Here is a 21,798-nt window from a genome sequence, read left to right on the forward strand (position 1 = left end):
TATCATTGAGACTAAAAAGAAAACTAGCCACAATACAACAAAGCCAATCTCACTTCTTCATTAGGCCAACTGTGAGCTCACAGCAATCAAACCAGATTTAAACACGAGACTTAAACTCACAAAGATAGACAAAACGGGAAGCCAGGTGACTTTACAAGTTGATAATGATATTTTCTATTTTTCAATATTTCTACCTGAGCAGTGAAATGGAAATGTTGACTAGTCATATTAAATGACCAAGACTATCAACATGAGGATTGTTTTAATTTTTCCTGACTGAGTTCACTTCCTATTTAATACTCACAATAACCACATGTGGCAGCAAGTTAGAAAATTAAGAACTTTTTAAAATTACATATTTATTGATTCCACGTGTATGGGTGTTTTGCCTGAATGTAGGTGTGTGTACCTATCCCTGGTGCCTAAAGAGAGCAGAAGAGAGTGCTGGAGTTCCTGTTGGCAGATTTACAAATGGTTATGAGCTGGGAATTAAAACCAAGTACTCTGGAAGAGAGTCCAGTGATTCTGACTGCTGAACCATCTTCCCCATTACCCCTTTTGGTTTCTTTGTTTGTAGTGTTTTGTTTTAAGAAAAGGTTTCACTATGTAGCCTAAATAGCCAGGAAGCTCCTACTATGTAGATGAGGCTTGCCTTAAACTTGAGGAATCTCTCTAGTAATTTTTTTACAGTACATTAATTACTCAAAAATCACATTTATAAAGATTTATTTCTATTATGTCAGACTATTTTTCTTGTTATTTTTTAAAAATCTCTACCTGAAGACACAGGCAGAAATCATTTAGAATTCTAAACAACACAGAATGGAAAGGATCCTAATATACAAATAGTAATTTATAATCTAATAAAAGCCACTTACAAACCTTTTGGGCACATACAAATGTGTCCTACTTTTTAAAAACTTAAAACAAAACCTGATAGTCAAGTGTAATCATCATGCTTCAACCACATTCAGTCTTCCAGAATCAGAAATACGTCATAATTCACTTTCACAGGACTAATCCCACAATCCCAATTCTCCTAGATTATATGGAAAGTCACAGTTACTGTTATTAATTATAACTGCCCTTAGCCATTGAGCATTCCGTATGTGTTACATGTAATGGAATATGAGCCCTAAGAGAGTGATTTTGAGACCTGGGAACTAGTACACACAAAATGCTAAGACAAGGCCACACATTGGTACTTCCATTTAGAAATTTCATTCCTTAATGACTATTTGCTGATGTTACAAAAAATGGTTTTAGATGCCTCCCCCAATCCATGTAAAGAATGAATAATAAAACAGCTTTCTATTTAGTTGTACTATATTAATTTCAATCTCCCTTTTAAGTCATAGATTCCAGATAGGCAAAGTCTATCAACATGTTCAGTGCTAAAACTTCTCTAATTTTGTACTACGTAACAGGTTTACAATTAATACTTCCATTAAATATTTTCTATTTGCTGGTCACAATAAACTTAAAGGATATCAAGTTTATTACTTTGTTGAATCAAGCTCTTACTATCCAACCTTAGCTTATGGTAGATTCCTGCCTTTGTCTCTTGAAAACTGGGATTCAACTCAAGCAGTAAACCAGCCTTATTAAAAAACAGTAACTAGGGCTGAAGGGATGGCTCAGAGGGCAACGGTGCATCCCACACTATCTAATGGCCCAAGTATAATCCTTAGGATCCAAGAAAGAAGAGAACTCTTGCAAGCCATCCTCTGGCTTCCAAAAATGGCCTACTATGCATATTTAAGTGCCTATATACACATCTCTCTCTCTCTCCTCCCTCACGCCCTCCCTCTCCTTCTCCCTCTCCCCCTGTGTGTGTGTGTGTGTGTGTTTGTGTGTGTGTGTGTGTGAGAGAGAGAGAGAGAGAGAGAGAGAGAGAGAGAGAATGAATGTAAAACAAAAACCCCAACAAACTCTACAAAGTTTAAGCAACAAGCCCAACATATACTTACCATTATTAGGTATTAATTCCATATCCCAAGGACTCATCTTTTCTGTATCTCCATTGTCCCAACTATAAGAAAGCAAAATTATTTCAATAAAAGGGTCAGAAAATAATACAAAAAATTATGAAAATCACATTAAGTAAATAATCAACTCAGTATTAAACGATCTTGATTTCTTTACTAAAAGAAAAATTCAAACCTTGGCCTAATTGAAAATACAACCTAATTATTTTCTTACCAAACGTTATAACACTGAAACAAACTATCAGGGTACTCAGGTTGAAGAGGCTCTTGACTTTCAATTGTTCCAAACCACCAGGCATCATCTATGACAGATCTGAAGCGGTCACCTGGAAAATAGTAAAAACCGCCTGACTCAGCACACTGCCATGTGCAGTCACTTGGTTAAATCCCATTCCTAAAGTGTATCTCTCGAAGGTTCTTAAACCGGATGATTTCAAAACACAGAAAGTAATCCATATATTAAAAAAAGTCAGGAAAATTAGCACACATATCTAAAATATGACTTACATTATTATTTCTTAGATTTCAGTAATGAGACTTTTCCTTTTTGTCTTAATCATTTTTGCAAATGTAGCATTTAAAAACCACCATTTGGGCTATGTCTAAACTTCTCATATACTTGGGTTACTTCAGCTAAACATATTTATAGTTTGTTTTTAATTTTTTAGTTCCTACAAATAATAATCACCCATGAAACCCTGAGTAGCTCTCATTCACCTCTACCGTCCCCACACTGTACTGCACACTCCCTCTTCCTTCTTTCTAAGGGGCAACAACACAAACAGTTCAAACCCTCCCGCTTTGCCTTGGGTCTCTCTCTTTACCCATCTGTTACGGTTCTACCACTAAAAGTGCTCATAATAAACACGCTAGTAAGCTCCAAGAGCCACACCTGGTTTGAATGCCTGTCTTTTCAGCCTCCTGATGCACATGAAACCTTCAGAGTGCCGTTTGCTTTCTACCATGTTTTCCTTTCATGTCTTTAGTGCTTACTAAAACGTCTGATAGCATAGGCAAAGGTCTAAAGGATGTGGGTGTTTCTAGCGGCCTTCATCTACTCAGTAATAGCAGTATCAATCTATATTAGAATATTTAAGTACTATCTTATATTAAGGTACTTTTTCATTTCTAACACACGAGAAATAATGAATCACTTTGCCAACTGGTCAGTTATTTTCAAGAAATGCATTTTCTCATGTTCACAAAAAATTGATTTAAAAATTTATGCAGACATGCATTAAATAACAAATGTGTTAAATCGGAAAAACAAGGTAAAGTATATTTTAAATTAGAACTCAGAGTCTGCCCCACATGTGGCCCATGCATATACAGCCATCCAATTAGACAAGATGGATGAAGCAAAGAAGTGCAGACCGAAAGGAGCCGGATGTAGATCGCTCCTGAGAGACACAGCCAGAATACAGCAAATACAGAGGCGAATGCCAGCAGCAAACCACTGAACTGAGAATAGAACCCCCGTTGAAGGAATCAGAGAAAGAACTGGAAGAGCTTGAAGGGGCTCGAGACCCCATATGTACAACAATGCCAAGCAACCAGAGCTTCCAGGGACTAAGCCACTACCTAAAGACTATACATGGACTGACCCTGGACTCTGACCTCATAGGTAGCAATGAATATCCTAGTAAGAGCACCAGTGGAAGGGGAAGCCCTGGGTCCTGCTAAGACTGAACCCCCAGTGAACTAGACTGTTGGGGGGAGGGGGACAAGGGGGGAGGGTGGGGAGGGGAACACCGATAAGAAAGGGGAGGGGGGAGGGGGATGTTTGCCCGGAAACTGGGAAAGGGAATAACACTCAAAATGTATATAAGAAATACTCAAGTTAATAATAAAAAAATAAAATAAAATAAAATAAAAATTTATGCAGACATGCATTAAATAACAAATGTGTTAAATCGGAAAAACAAGGTAAAGTATATTTTAAATTAGAACTCTTTCGGAGTTAGAATTAAAAGAAAATCTTTGTAAACTATTACTGATTTGACTGGGTACTAAGTTGGATTCAAATGGACAGTCCTGTTAACAATGCGCAGTAGTACCTCCTGGCCATCTTAAGTGGCAGAAGACAGATGAACAGATATTACAAAAATTAAAGAACAGACTCTGAAGACATAATATTGTACTAACATAAAAAAATTGAAAGATCTAAAGAAATGAATGTATTGATGCTTATTCATTCAAAATATCTGATCTACCTATCACTTTTGCACAGTACTGTTTTATTTCAATGTAACCATATGTAAAAGAAATGTGTTACATCTATTCTAGACTATAAATATAATTTGCTACTACTCAAACAGATTACAATTGTTTCCTGAAAATTATTTTCCTCAAATAATTTTAAATATTCAATATTCATATTTTATGCACTTACAGTAATCATAAAACAAATTGTATAAAGCACATTTTAAAATAATTTCCTACAATGTTTATTTTTTTGATAATTTAAATCTGTACTCTTCAGAAGACTGCTTTCTTGGTGACAACTACGCGGGACATTCCAATTACCTAGAGGTTCCTTTACACTTTCCCATGCTCACCTTTGTCTTAAGAGGATGCCACACTTCTGTTTTACTTCATGCCCCTCGTTATAACATTTTAAAAGTGGCTCATTGCTTACATTAAAGTTTATTGTAAGCAAACATTTATTTTGGCATATTAATACATGTGTATCACTATAATTCATTTTCATGTAGGTTCCTGTCTGCTTCCTTCCCCCACTTAAAACTAAGTTTTGCCAAGATTAATCAAGAAAAACATGCCAAAAGCACTGAAAAAAACAGATCAATATACAACTGATATGATGTGATCAGCGATGCCATTACACATCTACTACAACCCTCTAACGCAGCAAACAGTGGATTAGTTTAAATTAAGAACTACTCAAAGAATATGTGCCCATTTGTCTAATTTAAAATAACTTAAACGCATATGATTTCAAACTTTCAGACAGTTATGAATAATAATAAAATCATTTTAATGTTAGCCCAAGTTCAAAATTTGAATTCATGATGCTATATCATCTTTGTCCTCAAACATGACTCCTATTATCAATACTACTGGGTAAGTATTTAATTCAAAAACATAAAACAGCTGAGAGAAAAAAATTCTAAAATAATTCTGTAATAGACAAATAGAACAGAAAACGTTTTAAAATTTGAACATCAACCAGATTAAAGTATTTTCATTCTCACAACATAAAAATGGCATATCTTTTTTGTTATCATACTTACAAAAGATAAAAAAAGGCTATGCTAACTAGTAAGTGATTTATAAAGGGTAAGATATGCAGAACACCTATGGCTTTTAAATCAATAATTACCCACCTATATTCCATCGTCTGTATTTTGCATCATCAAATTGTTGTCTCAAGACTAGAAAATCTATGACATCAGGCATATCATGGTATCTATTACAAACAGAAACAGACTAATTAGGTCACACAACTACAAGTACCTAAGATATGTTCAAATTTATCTTGAAAAATACTGCCTTGATAGCAGTCCTTACTTCATGGTAAATGATCCACCAGTCAGTTTACCAGTATCAGGATCTAGAAAAGCAAGTTTAAGGCAGCAAAGGGTAGGCAATCCCACTTCATACTTTATACCAACGATCTTCATTAGTTCTTGTTCCTACAATACAAAAACAAGACGTTATCTCTGCAGAACAAAGTGTGTGCTTGTGAGGCCAGTGGTAGACACCTCAGGTCACTTCTTAATCACTGTCTGTTTTATTTACTTAAACAAGAGCCTCTCACTGAACCTGTAACTTGCCAGTTTGGCTTAGTCTGACGCCTGACTCCTCTGTCTCCCAAGTGCTGAACTGAGTATAAAAGGGAACAAACTACAGATAGCCATTGTGGTGTTGCGGGGGCCCGGAGGACCTGAACTCTGGTCTTTATGTTTTCATGGAAGCATATTACCCGTTGAACTACTCCCCAGTCCCATTCGGTTTCTTATAGTCAAAGAGTAAACATTCATACAACTTCTTCAGTGATGCACATATGTACTTGACATGGAGAAACGTGCCAATATTTACCCTCAGTTCCATCTTATGCCAGGGCTGCTTCTTAGGGTTGATACTGTAAATTCTATTTTTCCGAGCCATTTCCACATATGCTTCATGTCCTTGCCGGAAATAATAAACCTAAGAAGAAAAATCAAAACTAAAGGTGGAAGATGCTACATACATCTAACTTAGAAATTATACAGAAATTCTCACACTGGAAATATTAAATGTTATTCGAAGTTATCTTAAAGCCACCTAAACAAAACTCAAGAGCTCTAATCTAAAAACTCAGAAAATTAAATGTGCGGATGTTTTGTTTTTATTTTATTGTTTTATTTTGAATTTAAAGTATGTTAATCCATTTGGTACACACACACACACACACACACACACACACACACCCCCAACCAGGGGATTTAGGAGGTCACAACCTTTTGTTTTTACTTTTTAAATCACATGTTTATACACATGTAGAAAACATTGAAATCAAACATGTATTTTCATATTTATTTATCCAGCTTGATTAATAATCTGTAAATCATAAGTGGATGTATGTGTATATGTGCACCTCCATTTCAAGACAAAAGTTAACTCCTAGAAAGTATCCTGCAGAACTGACATTTGAATAATCTGCCACTGTAGTGCATCTCATTATTAAGAAACACTTATTTCAATGTTGGGGGAGAGGTATCAGTGTTCTGCATAGATGCATTTGTATGCATAGTGCCTACAGAGGTCAGAAAACGCCACCAGATTCTTCAGGACTGGATTTACAAGAGGTTGTGAGCTACCATGTGGGTCCTGTAAATTCAACGTAGGTTCTCTGTAAGAGCAACATGTGTTTTTTAACTCCTGAACCAACTTTCTAGGCTGAAGAAAGTTATTTTAAAATGTGCTTAAATGATCAGTAATATTTTGGATGGCCACTATCCTGCATATTTTCCTCCTACTCATCCCTATTCTGTTGCCTGAGAATCACTGGAGGTGTGCAGTACAATTCCCCAGTTCAAGACTCAATGGGGTGAAGGTTTCAGCACCAGCATCTACAGACGATCCAAACATAAACCTAACATCTTGAAAAGTACTGTTATCATGTTACTGCTACAGACCGTTAAGAATTGCCGTTGCAAAGGTATGTTCTAGTTCTAAAGTTTATAAAACAAGAGGCTCTTTAGATAAATATATCATACCTATTAATTACTAATTTATAATAATATTAATTTACTACATTTTGAAAAAGGAAGCCTCTATTTTAAGTATTTTTAGTCACTCTATTGGATATTAGTCAGTAACAATTTTCAAATGTGTATTATAGAATAAGGAGATATGGTCCTGAGAGTCTGAAAGTCTTAAATTAATCTCATTCTTTTTAGTTCAGGCTAGTCTACTTTACAGAGTGAATTCCAGACTAGCCAGTACAACACAGAGAAACCCTGTCTTGAAAAACCAGGAAGGGGGTAAAACCCAGTCTTTTCAAAATAGTTAATACTATGACTTATATTTAATATTATCACATATTTATAGTTGTCCAAAGGAATCTTATTACTAGATATTTGGTTGTACCTTTCCAATACTCTTATAGATGTATAGATGTTTTTTAAAGAAACCTGCTGCAATCTTCTACAATTAAGTTTCAAAACCTATAAATATATTCAGGTTACTACCTGAAGAAAAAAACTTAAGTAACTTTTAAAATGTAAAAATTTAAAAATACCTCATCACCCATCTGTGGCACAAATGGACATCTTCTAGGTAGTGTATCTGTAATCCATGCTGAAGGCAACCATTCTTCTAACGTAAGACCATTTTCGGTTAGTTCTCCTACGGCCAATCTCTGAGAAAGCACGCAATAGTATTAGCAGTATTTTTAAACACACAAAAAATGAATCTCTACAGAGACTTTACTCTCCAGTATTAAAACCCTATTCTAGAAAAGCAGTACAAGTGGCAAAAGTTATTCAGCTTTTCCAAATCACTGATGGAGAGCTAGAGTCAAAAGCAAAGTGTCTACTCCTCACAAAACTCTCAAAAGACATCCTAACAGATACAAACTATAAATTCTTCTAGATTACCCCTTTAAGAACAAGTCATCTTAATAAAAAGTACACACAACAAGTTAAAATGTGCTCAATGGTCTTAAAATCGGAGTCTTAGTTTGGCAGTAATAAGTTAAGACTATATCCAATAGGCTTAGTTGTATCAAGGAGCCAGAAAGCTAATCGCTTTCATGAGAGCTATAAACTGGACATTACATTCTACATAACCCAAGAATCCATTCACTCACTCACATTTATTCTCTCTCTCACTTTGTCACTGTCACCACTATTTCTCTTAGACATGTGGCCCATGTCGGCCTCAAACTCATTATATATTAAAGGCTGACCTTGAATTCTTATCCATCCTTCCTTCTCCTTTCATTAACACAAGAGCATCCTCCATTACTCAAAGTAGATGTTTCATTCTTTAAGTCATTTATGCTACACACACACACACACACACACACACACACACACACACGCACGCAAACACATACACACACACACACGCACGCGCACACACACACACACACACACACACACATACACACACACACACAAAATCTTCTTTTTTGAAAATAAGTTCTGAAAACAGACCTTTTACTTTTTAACTCCCCAAAGAACAGTAGTAAAAGAAACCTATGCTCCAAGTAAAAATTACTTTTACCTGGTCACCAACAAGTAATCTGATGTCAAGAGCCTTTATATTATTACCTTATGTGAATCGAAAATGAGCTAAAAAAAAAATAATAAAGCCTCTGAAACCTAACATTATTTATGCAAGCGATTTAAAATGTGGCTGAGTGTATTTATTGTTGGTTTTGTTGCTGTTGGGTTTTTTTGTTTTAATTTATTTTTTTTTAAGCAAATCATCTCTGAACTAATAAAAATTAAGCTGCACTCTATCTATCATACAGCTCAATCACCCTGGATGGGCTTGCGATCATACAAAAGCAGCTGAAACTTGCATGCTTCCGCCTCCCAAGAGCAAAATTTCTATTTACCAAAATATATGTTTACTATAGTATTCTTGACTTTAAATTTAAAAAAAAAAATTATTCTGTGTGTATGTGAGTGCATGTCCCATGGTATATTGGCAGGAATCAATTCTCATGTTCTACCACATCAGAGCCAGGGATCAAACTGAAGTGGTCAGCCTTGGTTGGTAGCAAGCACCATCACCTGCTACTCTCCTCTATAACCTTCCTGTGAGCCATAACAGTATTTAACACAGCACAGACAAATATGCATCTACTTCAGAGGAAAAAAAAATTTAAACTCTCATTTCCTGGTTTAAAATTTCAGCTTTGTAAGGACAGGTTTTCTCTATTGTTTCCTTCTTTCTTCTATCTTCTCTCAAAATGTCCAGACTCATTAATTAACCAAACATATTACTAACTCAAAAACTTAAAATATAGTTTGCATACTATATTTAATGAAAACTTGCCATAAAAGTGATTTTTTTACCCAATAATTGACTTATATTTGCTTTACAGTCAACAAATGAGAAGTTCTGTCATTTATATTTCATGTGATGCACTCCTGGAATTTTTTTTGTATTTATAGGAATAATAATTAGGATGATAATATAAGACCATTAATAGGCAAAATTTGTATACTACCATTTTTCTTATGTAAATAAATCTCACTGGATTTAAAAAATGTTTAAATGAAAATGCTCAAATATTTATAAAGACGGCCATGTTCTGAATAAATGCTCACTGTCTGTCAGACACGCCCGCCAGCACGTCTCCATGCACCTACTACTGCTTACTGTATCCTTTGCATTTTTTTCTGTCAGTATTTGTTAACAAACCTCAATTTTGTTGGATTTCTCACATTTATGCTTTGAATCATTTCCCCAAAAGAAAACACTTGATATAAAAATTTTAAATCAACCTTTTGTTTTCTTTCTTTGGGCTTTTTTTTCTTTGGTGACGTTGGTCCATCTTTTTCTTCATTTGCTTTTTTTCTTTCCTTTTTAATATGTTTTTGCTTCTGATTTTCAGATTCTTCTTCTTCATCTGAACTACTGTCTTGTTTCTTGGTTTTATGCTTAGGAACTTTCTTTGGTGGCTGCAAATTAATTCCAGCATCTGCTGTCCAATCAGAATAATCACTGGAGTAGTCACTAAAAGGAGAGAAGACTTTTAAGTCTTATAGTAGGATAGTTTTAAGAGCATTTTATTAGATACATAGATGGATGGATGGATGGACGGACAGATGGACGGACAGTCAGAGATAGAAGCATGAATGAACTAAAGAGTATTTCCTTATGCACAACTCCCCTGATCTTCCTATCTAAAAACAAATTTTGTAACTATCATTGAAAAATAAATTTAAGAACTTAAAATAATTTAAGAAGCATGCTGCTTGCACCTGTCACTAGTCATTCATTATACAAGAAATAAGGAATGGAGTTTTCAGTTGAAGCAGAAGTATAAAGAACCTTAGAGAAACAACATGCACGCACCATAGGAAGCAAGAATGGGGATTTCTTTTATGAAGGGATCTTAGAAATCTTCTTAGTCTTTTAAAGTGCTGATGGCTGAAGCCTTGCAAGTACTGAACTAGTCAAAGTGTGAAGGGTTTTTTCTACTTTTAAGATGGGATCTTACTATATGTGGCTGGCCTCCAACTCAGAGACCCTCCTGCCTCTGCCTCCAGAGTACTGAACTTTTAATGCATGCACTAGCATTCGTGGCCTAAGGATAAAGTTCTTTTTTTAAAATTTGTGTAGCCCTAGCTTGTCTTGAATTCACAGATATCTACCTGCCTCTGCCTATAAAGGGCCGGGATTAAAGGGGGTGTACCACCATCACTCAGCAAGGATTTTGTATAGATTTAATTAGAAATGTCTTAAAGGAATTTAAGTTCTACTTCCCAAGCACTAGAATTATGGTCTAATTATGGTCCAACATACATGGTCTTTAAAATCATTTAAGAACCTAATTAAAAACATTTTTAAGCATTCTCTTTTAATGTAAGTTCCCCTCAATGTATGAACATTTCACTTTTTGAAAACAGAAAAATATGAAATACTATTCTAGAAATGATCAGATTCTTGTACTAACTTATAGCACCAACTTAATGTTTCCTTTGGAAATCTATTTAGGAACTGCTAAAGGAGGGAAAAAGTATAGGGAACAACATAATTTCCTTCCCCAAGGGTACATCTCCATGGACCATTAAAACCTTGTTATGTAGCTAATGCTATCAGACCTTTAAACGTGAAATTCCAACATAAGTATATGAAGGTTTTCTTGCTTACATGAGCAAAACAAGGAGTAGAAAATTTCTTCTCATTACTAGTAGAGAAAATTAGTAATGTCCTGTAAAAATGGCCATATAAGAATAAAACTTTATTTTTATGACCTGATGCATACACATTCCTCAAAAAATAGCAGTGAAGCTAGTTTACAATGCTGTATGTTAAATATAGCTTTCAGAAATGAAGTAACAAGTAGACAGAAGAGTTAAAAACATTACTTTACAGATCTAGTTGCAATATTTCTATAAAGACTCGTCAGGAAGAAACTCTAAACTTTTGCTAACCAAAAGACTCTTCAAATAACTTTGTATCCAGTATTGGGTGATGGACACAGCACCCGGACAGGACAAGTAAAAGTCTTTACGCCTCTACCTGGAACTGCCGTCACTGTGCCATGCTCGCTCCTCTTCTTCAGAAGTCCCCCCACTGACAGCAAGCACTTCACCTTCCTGCAACAAGGAAGACAGAGTTCATAAGCTACGTCCTAAGAACGGTAGGATATCAAAGTCTGACTTGGGAATAGAAATATAACTTTTGTATTTTTATTCAAAAAAGTTAAAACAAATGTTTATTAAATATTATCTACTAATACCAGATTCAAAAGACCTCTGAGATAATTGCCACATTTCATTTTTATTTAATTCAATTTTTATTTTATTTTTCAGAGCTGAGAATTGAATGCAAGGATCTGGATATGGCAGCTCTGAAATATATCGGCAGTCTTACGATTCTCTTTCATCTGACGTAATTTCTAGAATTACAGGTTTATACAAAAAAAAGCTTCATTGTTTAAAAAAGAACAAATTAAAGAGGGATAACAAACTCTACAGTCATCCTCTGAAATGTATTGAACATTTTTAAAAGCTAAGCTCTTTGTAGCCAGTTTTTCAGAATCTTAAAATTAGGTCCATTTATATTTTACTTACTATTAAAACAACTTTACAAATCAGTATATTCCATCTCTAGCCTTATTTTAGCCAATGAGAGATGATTTGAAACAAGAATAAAGTTACAAACTGTAGCAACAATTGAAACAATTCAATTTAGGAACAATTCAAAGTTTAGAGAATGTTATCTGTGAAGTTATTTTTTTCAAGAGGCTATAATCTTTGACACAGTTCTTATATATCTTTATATAAACATCATGCTTCAACAGTAACAGTCCCCATTGTTACTGAATTGTTTTAAGTTCTTTGTGTTTGCCATGTATTATTGATCTTAATATAAGAAGTACAAGTATAAAAACTTGTAGAAACTTGTTTGAAGCAGTGTAACTACTAAGAAAAAAAGGCTTAATTTGAACCTAAATCATTGCAGTCCAAAGCCTAGGCAAATTCCAGTAAGTATGATTCAGTTTTACCACTTTTTAGGCACACTAAAACCATTTGAAGAAATAGTACTCTTTACAACTTAAATAAAATAATTTATTTGTAAAAAATAATTTGTGTTTAAGCCTTGTCTCATGTTTGCTTGTGTAACACATGTTATGTCTGCTACCTGGAGGTCAGAATCATGGAACTAATTGAAGTTACAGCTGGTTGTGAGCCTCCTAGTGGATTCTGGGACCCAAACCCAAGTCCTTTAGAAGAACAAGTCTTTCTAATTGCTGAGTCATCTTCCCAACAACAAAATAATCTACATTTTAAATTAAATATGATTATATTATCCCACCCCTCAGTCCTCAATCTCCAGATCCCTCTCACTGGCCACTTTTTCTTTTTCTATATATTTATTGCAAATAAACATACAAATGCAATCTGCTGAGTCTATTTAGTGCTGCTTCTGTGTATTTTTTTTTTTTTTTTTAGGGAAACAGTATTCCTATTCCAAGTGTTTGTACAATGAACTAAGTGAAATCAATAAATGGTAGTTATTTTTATATTTCAATTTTTCCTAAAAGGAAATGAAAAGAAACAGAATTAACCTCTAACTTCTAAATTCAAAACATAAAAAGACAAACTATTTTAACCAAAAAATCCATGCTTCTTTCTGTCAATAATTATTTTATCATATTCCAGTTTCTCTAAAACAGTTACTTACCTGCTTTAAAAGGATGCTAAACTGGACTGAAACTTTCATGGCACTGTTCTAATTGTCAAAATACCCAAGTTCCCAAAGCAATGAACTATAATACTTTATAAAATTTTGTATTTAAAAGAGAATTATAAATACCTCAAAAATAAAGATTTTATAAAGCAAATGATTTTGCCCATTTGGTCTTCCAAATGATCAACAGATGGTCAAGGTTGCAAAAACCTATTCAGGAGGCTGAGGCAGGATATTACTTTCGCTTAAGTTTGAGTTGTACACTGTCTGAATTAAATAATCCCCCCCCCATCTCTCCTATCAGGTTAATTATTTTGTAGTTCTGTTTTTTTTGCTAGAATAACTACATTATTCTATCTTGGATATAGCAGGACTTAAAGCCACTGCAGCTCTGAACCATTTTTTTAAAGTAATTCTAGCATTATATCAGGAACTGTAAGGTCACTGGCTCCTCCAGGAATAACATCCAGATTTATAGAGAAGCAATTCTTTTTCTAAAGGTAGCACAGAAGCAGACCTGTGGGAGGCAGTGAAGACTGACTAAAAACAAATCACATGGACTAGAGGAAGCTAGGAAATTAAACTCTGGAACACCACCAGACTTCTTGCCTATGAAGGAGAAAATTTTGTTTGCAAACAAAAGTGACTGAAGCAGATGAGACTCCTGCAACGGCTGGTTTGTTCTGGTTATATGAGAAAGCAGCTCTTGACTGTCTGTCTCTCAAGGATCTTCTTTACTAGTCAGACAACCTATTTTGCAAGAAAACCCAAAAGCTAATAAATCCTGTTGGAAAGGAGTCATACAATAAGAAAACTAATTTTTTCTCTAAATTTTAATTTAAAATACCGTTTTTGAGACAAGGTCTAAGTATTATTGACAAAACAAGTCCCAAATTTCTAGATTCAAATGAGTCCTACATCAGTGTCCTAAGTGCTAGGCTACAGAAATATTATTTCCCAGACCTGAGCTTTGGAGACTAACTTACACTGTGGATAGGGTCATCCAAGTTACTCAGTAAGATTCTGATATGCTTAACACAAAATACAACATGGTTTCAAAACAGATTAACTATCACTATTTAAGGTAAATCCATCTCTCAAAATTAAAACACTAAGAATTATGAAAAAGAGAGAACTGATTTAGGCTAAAGTCCTAAATAAGATTGTAGTTGATTGCTCATTTTCTTTGCATTAAAAATGTACAAATTAGTAAAACCATTTATAGAGAAATCTGTACATAAGTAAAAGTAAAAAGCCAGAACAAGAGGTTTGAAATTTGTTAATGAGGATAAAAAATAACCAAGAGAGTCAAACTGCTTCTAATTACTGTGAGAGTGACACTAACCCAGACCATCATGGGAACAATTTAGTAGCTCAGCTTTAATATAAAAGGAACCTGCATTTAATAATTAGTCACTATTTAAAAGCTATACAGATATAAACTCTGAACATCTTTGAACCTCTGAACTCTCACAGAATTTTCATTAACTAGAACTTTGTACTTAACATACTCTATTCATAAGGTATTATTCTAAAATTCTATCAAAGAGAACTCAGAATAATGAATCCATATTATTTTTTTATAAATTTGAAATCGAATACATGACATCTGTAGAAGTAGGTCTTTTTTAAAAAAAAAAAGAAAAGACAGGGCTAGAATAAAACATAAAATGCCGTATCAAAATTGTATTTACAGTAAATGCAGTGAAAGTCATATTTAAAAGTAAGTACAGGAGACAGAGATTTGTGAATATGTTAAGATCTTACATCTGAAGAACTAGTCCCATTTTCTATCTCCTCTAAGGGCCTGGGTGTTTCTTCCAGTGCAGATCTTGTACGGTAATTGTGTTGATTTGCTTGTTGCTTTTTGGAATCCCCAAGATCCAGGAAATGTTCATGAGCATGATTCTATAATAAATAAAAATAAAATTTATTCATGATAGGCTTTAAGAAATGGGCCTTGCCTATTTAAAAGTTATTATTATGGAAAATTCACATATTTAAAATATGTGAATGGAATGAAATGGACTAAGGTTGCCAAATGAAATTCTTTCTGAAATAAAACTCAAAAAGTCTTTTGCAAACTGGACATAGTGGCTCACTCCTTTAATCCCAGCATTCAAGAGGCAGAGGCAAGTATATTTCTGAGTTCAAGGCCAGTCTTGCGTACATAAAAGAGGTGGAGGGCAGCCAGAGCTATATAAATACCCTATCTCAACCCTGAGATTAAAAAAAAAAAAATTATAGACAGCAAATGCAATATTTAAGAAAGAGAGTCAAACAGAGATATTCAAGCACAACATGCTCCTAAAAATGTTTAAGCAACTTCAAGAGTGAAAAAAATCATATCCATAAGTAAAAAGAACCAACTAAAAGTCCTTAAAATAAAAAACTAATTATTCAATTAGCAATGGGGAAGGGCAGCAGGCTAACCATACAGACTGAAATGTGAGTGAGAATATGAAGCAGGCTACTATACTACTTAAAGCTTCAAATAAAAACAAATCTGGGTGATGCAAATGCCTGTACAACCCAATCCTTGAAACATGAGGATCCAGAGCTGAAACCTTGATTCAACAACGAAAGAAAGCAACACCACAAACGATGTTTTAAAGTTTCAGAACTTGAGTTGAAAAAACGAAGAACTCTTACAATAGACATATCAGTCAAACTAAGTACACTAAGGAGTACCCTGACCATCACTGAACTGGGAAACTAGAGATGGTCAGCTGAGAACAGTGGTGGTCTGTACAGGAACTATGTTCAGATCCAGTACCCACATAGCCACAATGGCTTATACCACTCCGTGCATACTTCTGGGGTTCTGTGGAATACTTCTGGATTCCACTGGCATTGACTGCACAGAGTACACATAAATACAAGTAGGCAGCGTTCATGAAACAAATCTTTTTTTTAAAAAATGAACCTGACACTAAGGAGAGTAGAAAAATTGGACACAAAGGAACTTTGAACCTAAAATTATATTCTTACTAATGAAAATGAAATGTTCATACACAAACTCACTCCGAATGTATCTGTTCTAAATTTTATAGAAATCTTACAAAGTATGTAAAAGCCAAATAAGGAAGTAATATCCTACCTTGTCAAACACTGATTAATCCACTATTAAAAATTTAATATATCTTTCCTTTCACTTGGCATAAAAATTTCTAACTACTCAAAATCATGTCATTAAAATTACTGTTGAAAGCCTCATGTGCAATTTCGTAATTCTGGTAAAATATAAAGCATTTTAAATGTAATTGTTTTGGTTTTCCTACATCAGCTTCCCCCACGCTGGGATTAGAGAAGTTACCCATCACACCTGGCCATTTTAAATGCCTTGATGAACGAACAATACAGTGAACAAGAAAGCAGGCTGTTTGTTAACTAACACTTGTTTTCTCCCTATTCAACAAAAAATAAAATCTATTCTATTAGAGTATCATGCTTGGGCCAATGATAAATCTGGCACAATGTTATTAAAAAGCAGTAGCCTTCTACAGAACAAGCATATATGCTCTTTGTACCTTTCTCTTGACTGACCCTTAATCCTACAACCTTAAGTGAGAAGTCAGACTAGCTTCAGGCTAAATCCTAGATGAGTAAGAAAATGAAAAATTCTTCAGCCCTCACCCTGGATTACAAAGGATTTTTAATTTTTTATTTTAAATTTAGATAACCTTTACATATTTGTATGTTTGTTGTGACACACACAGACGTCGGGGCTAAACTGTGCAGTCAGTTCTCTCCTGCCATGCTGGTTCTGGAACCCAACCTAGCTTCGCAGCCCTGTTAGCAAATGTCTAACCAGTTGAGCCAATCATGTCAACTCTACCAAGGATTTTTATATTTTTGGTTGCAACCCCAGCCTTTAACAACCAAGTCATGAAGATTTTTACATGAAAAATATATTTCAACTTGGTTAAGGCACTATAAGCTAGTCAGAAACCAGTAAATTTTCATTCATTTAGATCACTGCTCAGTGATCGTGAAGGCTTGCTTGAGAAGCTATTCCATATAGTCTTCCTAAACCTCATATAACTAAGAGCTCTGAAATTTTTAAGCTAAACTAGAGAAGGGGAAACACAAATCTCGCAGGAGACATGCCAATATAAAATACTAGGGATATTCTACAACTCTTTACTTTTTAAGGGTGTATTTTATTCTGCCAGTATGCCTATATGTACACTGTGTCACATACATTCCTGGTGCCGGTAGAGGCCAGAAGAGTCTGCTCAATTCCCCTGACACTGAGGACATCTGTGAGTGACTAAACCTAGGTCCTCAGGAAAAGCAGCAAGTGCTCATAACCACCAAGAGATCACTTCAGCCATCAACCTACCCACCTTAAGAGAAAAGTGGCTTTTGTTTTTTAAGGATACATCAGCTGATCCAATTAATAAATAAGGATAAAAGAGCAAAAAAATAGAGGAAAGTTTTAGAATATATAACTAGTAAAAGAACTGAAAAATACTTTTCCTTAAGCTGATTATAATTTATTTAATATAAATATTTAATTTAATATTAATATATTTAATATAAAATACACATGAAAGTGTATTTTATATTATAAACAACCAGGAATTAACCATATAATTTTTTCATTAATGTTACTTTGGTAAAATATTAATGCTTATATTTTTAAGAGGAATCTTTTAAAAGATCATTATAGTTACAGCCATACTATTAAGCATCAAATTAATATTTACCTTTGAGACAGTAAGTATTTTATTTTCTTTCGCAACAGTTAAGTGTTTCCTTTTCTCTTCTGATCTATAACTCTTTATTTCCTCTTCTCCCTTTGCAGTTCTCCATTCTTCTTGTCTACTAAAAAGAGAATATTAAAAACCATAAGCATTAATCTACACTTTTATTAATGATTCCTTTAAAATAAATGATAACTCTTACATTAACAATGTGAAGTTTGTTCTGGTATTTTCTTTCCAGATGGAACATGTGGCTCAGAATATAACTAAAATACTAAGAAGAGACTTGTTTTGCTGTTCCCCTCATTTTAAATGGTTTCTGCTGTGGTAATTATAAATCAAATCAAGTTTTGAATTTTGCAAAGTTTTAGCAAGACACCTGTGCTCACACACTCTGACATGTCAAACATGCAACCTATTCAACAGCAGAGCCTTAAAGTTGAACTTCCAATTACTAAAGCACACAACGTTTCCAGTGACATAGATCAGACCCTACTATTCAAAAAGCAAGACCATGTTCTATTCCAGACATTAAGCTGAAACTAAGGGCTGGAGAGCTGGCTCAGAGGTTAAGAGCACTTCCAGAGGTCCTGAGTTCAATTCCCAGCAACCACATGATGGCTCACAACCATCTGTAATGGGATCCAATGCCCTCTTCTGGTGTGTCTGAAGACAGTAACAGTGTACTCATATACAATAAATGAATAAATCTTTAAAAAAAAAAGCTGAAACTAAATAAACATAAAAAATTAAAGAATATTAACTCTGAATTTTAATTTCATTAAATTCAACTCATTAAAACTACAAAGTTTTATTTTTAACTTTAACTTGGAAGTTTTGTTGACCTGTAAGAAAACTGAAACTTAAAGCTTCATTTTTCCCAATATATTCTGTAAGGTGATAGTGAAATTTAAATCTTCAGAAAAAGATCAATCTCAAATTTTAAGTTTTTGAGCTTTTTAGACTTTTATAATGAAATAATCTTAAATTCCCATATATATGTGAAAAAGAGTTGGGATTCTTTATTCAGTTTTCTTCAACAGTAAATCTTACAAAAGTATAGCACAATGTCAACACTAAGGAGCTAACATTGATGGAAACTGTAATCACCTTCAGGGTTCTCCGGGTCTACTGCTACTCATTTAGGCATTTTAGTTCTCTGCAAATATATTATGTATATTATGTCTTGTACATTTACCACGCCAATCTATACAGAGCATTCCATCAATAAAAAGATGTTTTGTGTTGCTCTTTTGTTAGAATACCAACACTTTCTTCCACCTTAAATCTCCCTCCTACCAATTCTTAGTGGCCATTAAGTTGCTCTCCAATCCAACATTTATATTTCAATAATGTTCATAAACGGAATCAAACATTATGCAACTTCAAAATCATTTTAATAAAACAGATTTATCTAGGTTATCAATAAGTTGTTCCTCTATAAAGTAGAATATGGCACCGTTCGCTCTGCCAAGTAGAAGGAAATGTAATTTGTATTTGTTCGCCTAGTAGTTTTCAGCTACTGTGACTACCTTCTCAAGACTGGGTCCCTCACATTCTGTGATGGATGAAGGGTGGTCCACAAGGTTACAAACCTCTATGAATACTTATAGGTAATTAATGGTAAGGTTTTAGGGTAGGGGCCCAAGTTCTCACCCCTCCCTGAGAAGCTATTGGTAGTAACGGTTGGTGAGAAGACACTTTCTTCAGTGGTCTAGCCACTGGTAAGCTGCCGGGATTCCTCTAAGTTACATCTCACCTATACTCACTTAAGCAACTGTAATTAAATTTACTGGATCATCAAAACAAACAAATACCAAAAGTATAAGGGAAGAGTTGGGCAAATAAAGGAAAACCAGAGGGAGGCATGAGAGGACAAAGTGGGGTGGGGTGAAAACAATCCAGACAATCACATACATATGGAAAAGGCATAATGAGCCATTACTATTTACGATTTTTATTCACTAATAAAAATAATTTCCAGGGCTGGAGAGATGGCTCAGCGGTTAAGAGCACTGACTGCTCTTCCAGAGGCCCTGAGTTCAATTCCCAGCAACCACATGGTGGCTCACAACCATCTGTAATGGGATCTGATGCCCTCTTCTGGTGTGTCTGCAGACAATGACAGTGTACTTACATATAATAAAATAAATCTTTAAAAAAAATAATAATTTCCAACATATCATTATTGAAGTTGTATATAACAGCTGCCTAATAAAATATAAAACAGTATTCCAGAGTGTCTGTGTCATGCTATATTGTCAAAAAAACAAAACAAAACAAAACAAAAAAAAAACCAAACAAACCACGCTTTGTAGCTTTCTCTAAACATACCCAGCATTTGTGCTATTGGTTACTACTTGAGAAGATATGACAGGTACATACATAGTAGTGCTCCACTGGGGCACCTAGTCAGAGGAAGTACATAGGGTCAACATGAGAGCCTGGACTTGGATCTTCAGCACCTGCCTAACGACCAGATGCCACAGCTTGAGTGCATCCTTATGCCCTTACATGGGAGCACACACTACACTACAAGTCCCTACAACTCACTGCCCAGGTAGCCTGGTCAATCAATATCAATGAGTCCCAAGTTCAGTCAGTGACCCTGTGCTAAAAATAAAGCGAAAAATGACAGAGAAAGATACCTGATATCAACCACGAGCTCCACATATGCACACATAAGCATATGCCTGCATATTCTAATAAAAGATACCATGTAAAATTTGAATTGGTCCTCAATTAGATATTTAGTGAGCCTAACTGGTGATTTTTTTCATATATTAACACCACATCCCCATCTCATACCATTTACATAGATCATTACAGAAAAATATTTAAAAATTCATTTTTGGCAGTGTTGATTAGCTAAAAACACTAACTAAAAAGAAATCACAAGGCCAAAAAGATATTTTCAAAGATATCAGTCAAAATGAAAGCAACTGCGAATTCTCCTTACCTAGCTACACCAGCCGAGAGCTCAGGCACGACTACCCTTCGACTCCAAGCAACAAGATCTCGCTCCGTGGCTATCTCGCTCCGTGGAGCATTGCTGTGCATCTGCCGCACACCTTCGATTTGCCCACTGCGCCTTAATCCTACATTTGGTGGTGAATGAACTTCAGAGGTAGAACTTACAGAGCCTAAATGGGGTGAAAAATCAGGGTAGTTAAGTTCTACTTAGACACTTGCCTCACTTAGCTCAAAACCAAAAAGAAAAAAAAAAAAACCAAAAAACAAAAAAAAAACCAAAAAACCCACACATTTTCAGCAAGAAAACCACAGGCAAAAGTTTAATGAAAACAAAAATGTGGTTGTTATTCTACTGATTGGATAAAGTAATCAATCATAATTTTGGAGTATTAAGTTCATGCTCTGCAATATGAAATCATTACTGAAAAACTTGCCAAGTTTTCAAGAGTTAAGAAAAACAAATATAAGGACATTTATGGCTCACAGATTTAACTTAAACACTAAATATATGACAAGTAAGAGTGATGTACTAACTAAAACACTGACTTTATAATTTGAAACTGATCTATTAAGCTGATTTTTCCTGTTTTTCAGAATTACTATAAGATCACTTTTCCTGTATGAATAAGAAGTGGCTTCCATCCCCAGCACCGAGGCAATCAAGGAATCTTACTTCTAATATTTACTTAAGGAAATGTTGAAGTATATACAATTCATCAGTAATATATAACTCTGTATTTATTATT

The 21,798-nt window shown here is 34.5% G+C and overlaps 1 protein-coding gene across 6 annotated transcripts in view; it reads right to left on the reverse strand.

The window, feature by feature from the left end:
• Phip (pleckstrin homology domain interacting protein) overlaps window positions 1-21,798 on the reverse strand; it is a 114,209-nt gene that overhangs the window by 25,560 nt on the left and 66,851 nt on the right. For 5 of the 6 annotated variants that reach the window (NM_001427740.1, XM_063265554.1, XM_039082540.2 and 2 more), the window contains 11 exon segments: window positions 1,971-2,032; window positions 2,203-2,314; window positions 5,333-5,415; window positions 5,517-5,641; window positions 6,048-6,155; window positions 7,732-7,851; window positions 9,953-10,184; window positions 11,697-11,773; window positions 15,138-15,278; window positions 18,083-18,200; window positions 21,039-21,222. In NM_001427740.1, coding sequence (NP_001414669.1) covers window positions 1,971-2,032; window positions 2,203-2,314; window positions 5,333-5,415; window positions 5,517-5,641; window positions 6,048-6,155; window positions 7,732-7,851; window positions 9,953-10,184; window positions 11,697-11,773; window positions 15,138-15,278; window positions 18,083-18,200; window positions 21,039-21,222 — 1,362 coding nt within the window. 6 annotated transcript variants of the gene reach the window in all.

This window comes from Rattus norvegicus, chromosome 8 (assembly GCF_036323735.1).
Source record: "Rattus norvegicus strain BN/NHsdMcwi chromosome 8, GRCr8, whole genome shotgun sequence".
Classification (NCBI taxonomy): domain Eukaryota; kingdom Metazoa; phylum Chordata; class Mammalia; order Rodentia; family Muridae; genus Rattus; species Rattus norvegicus.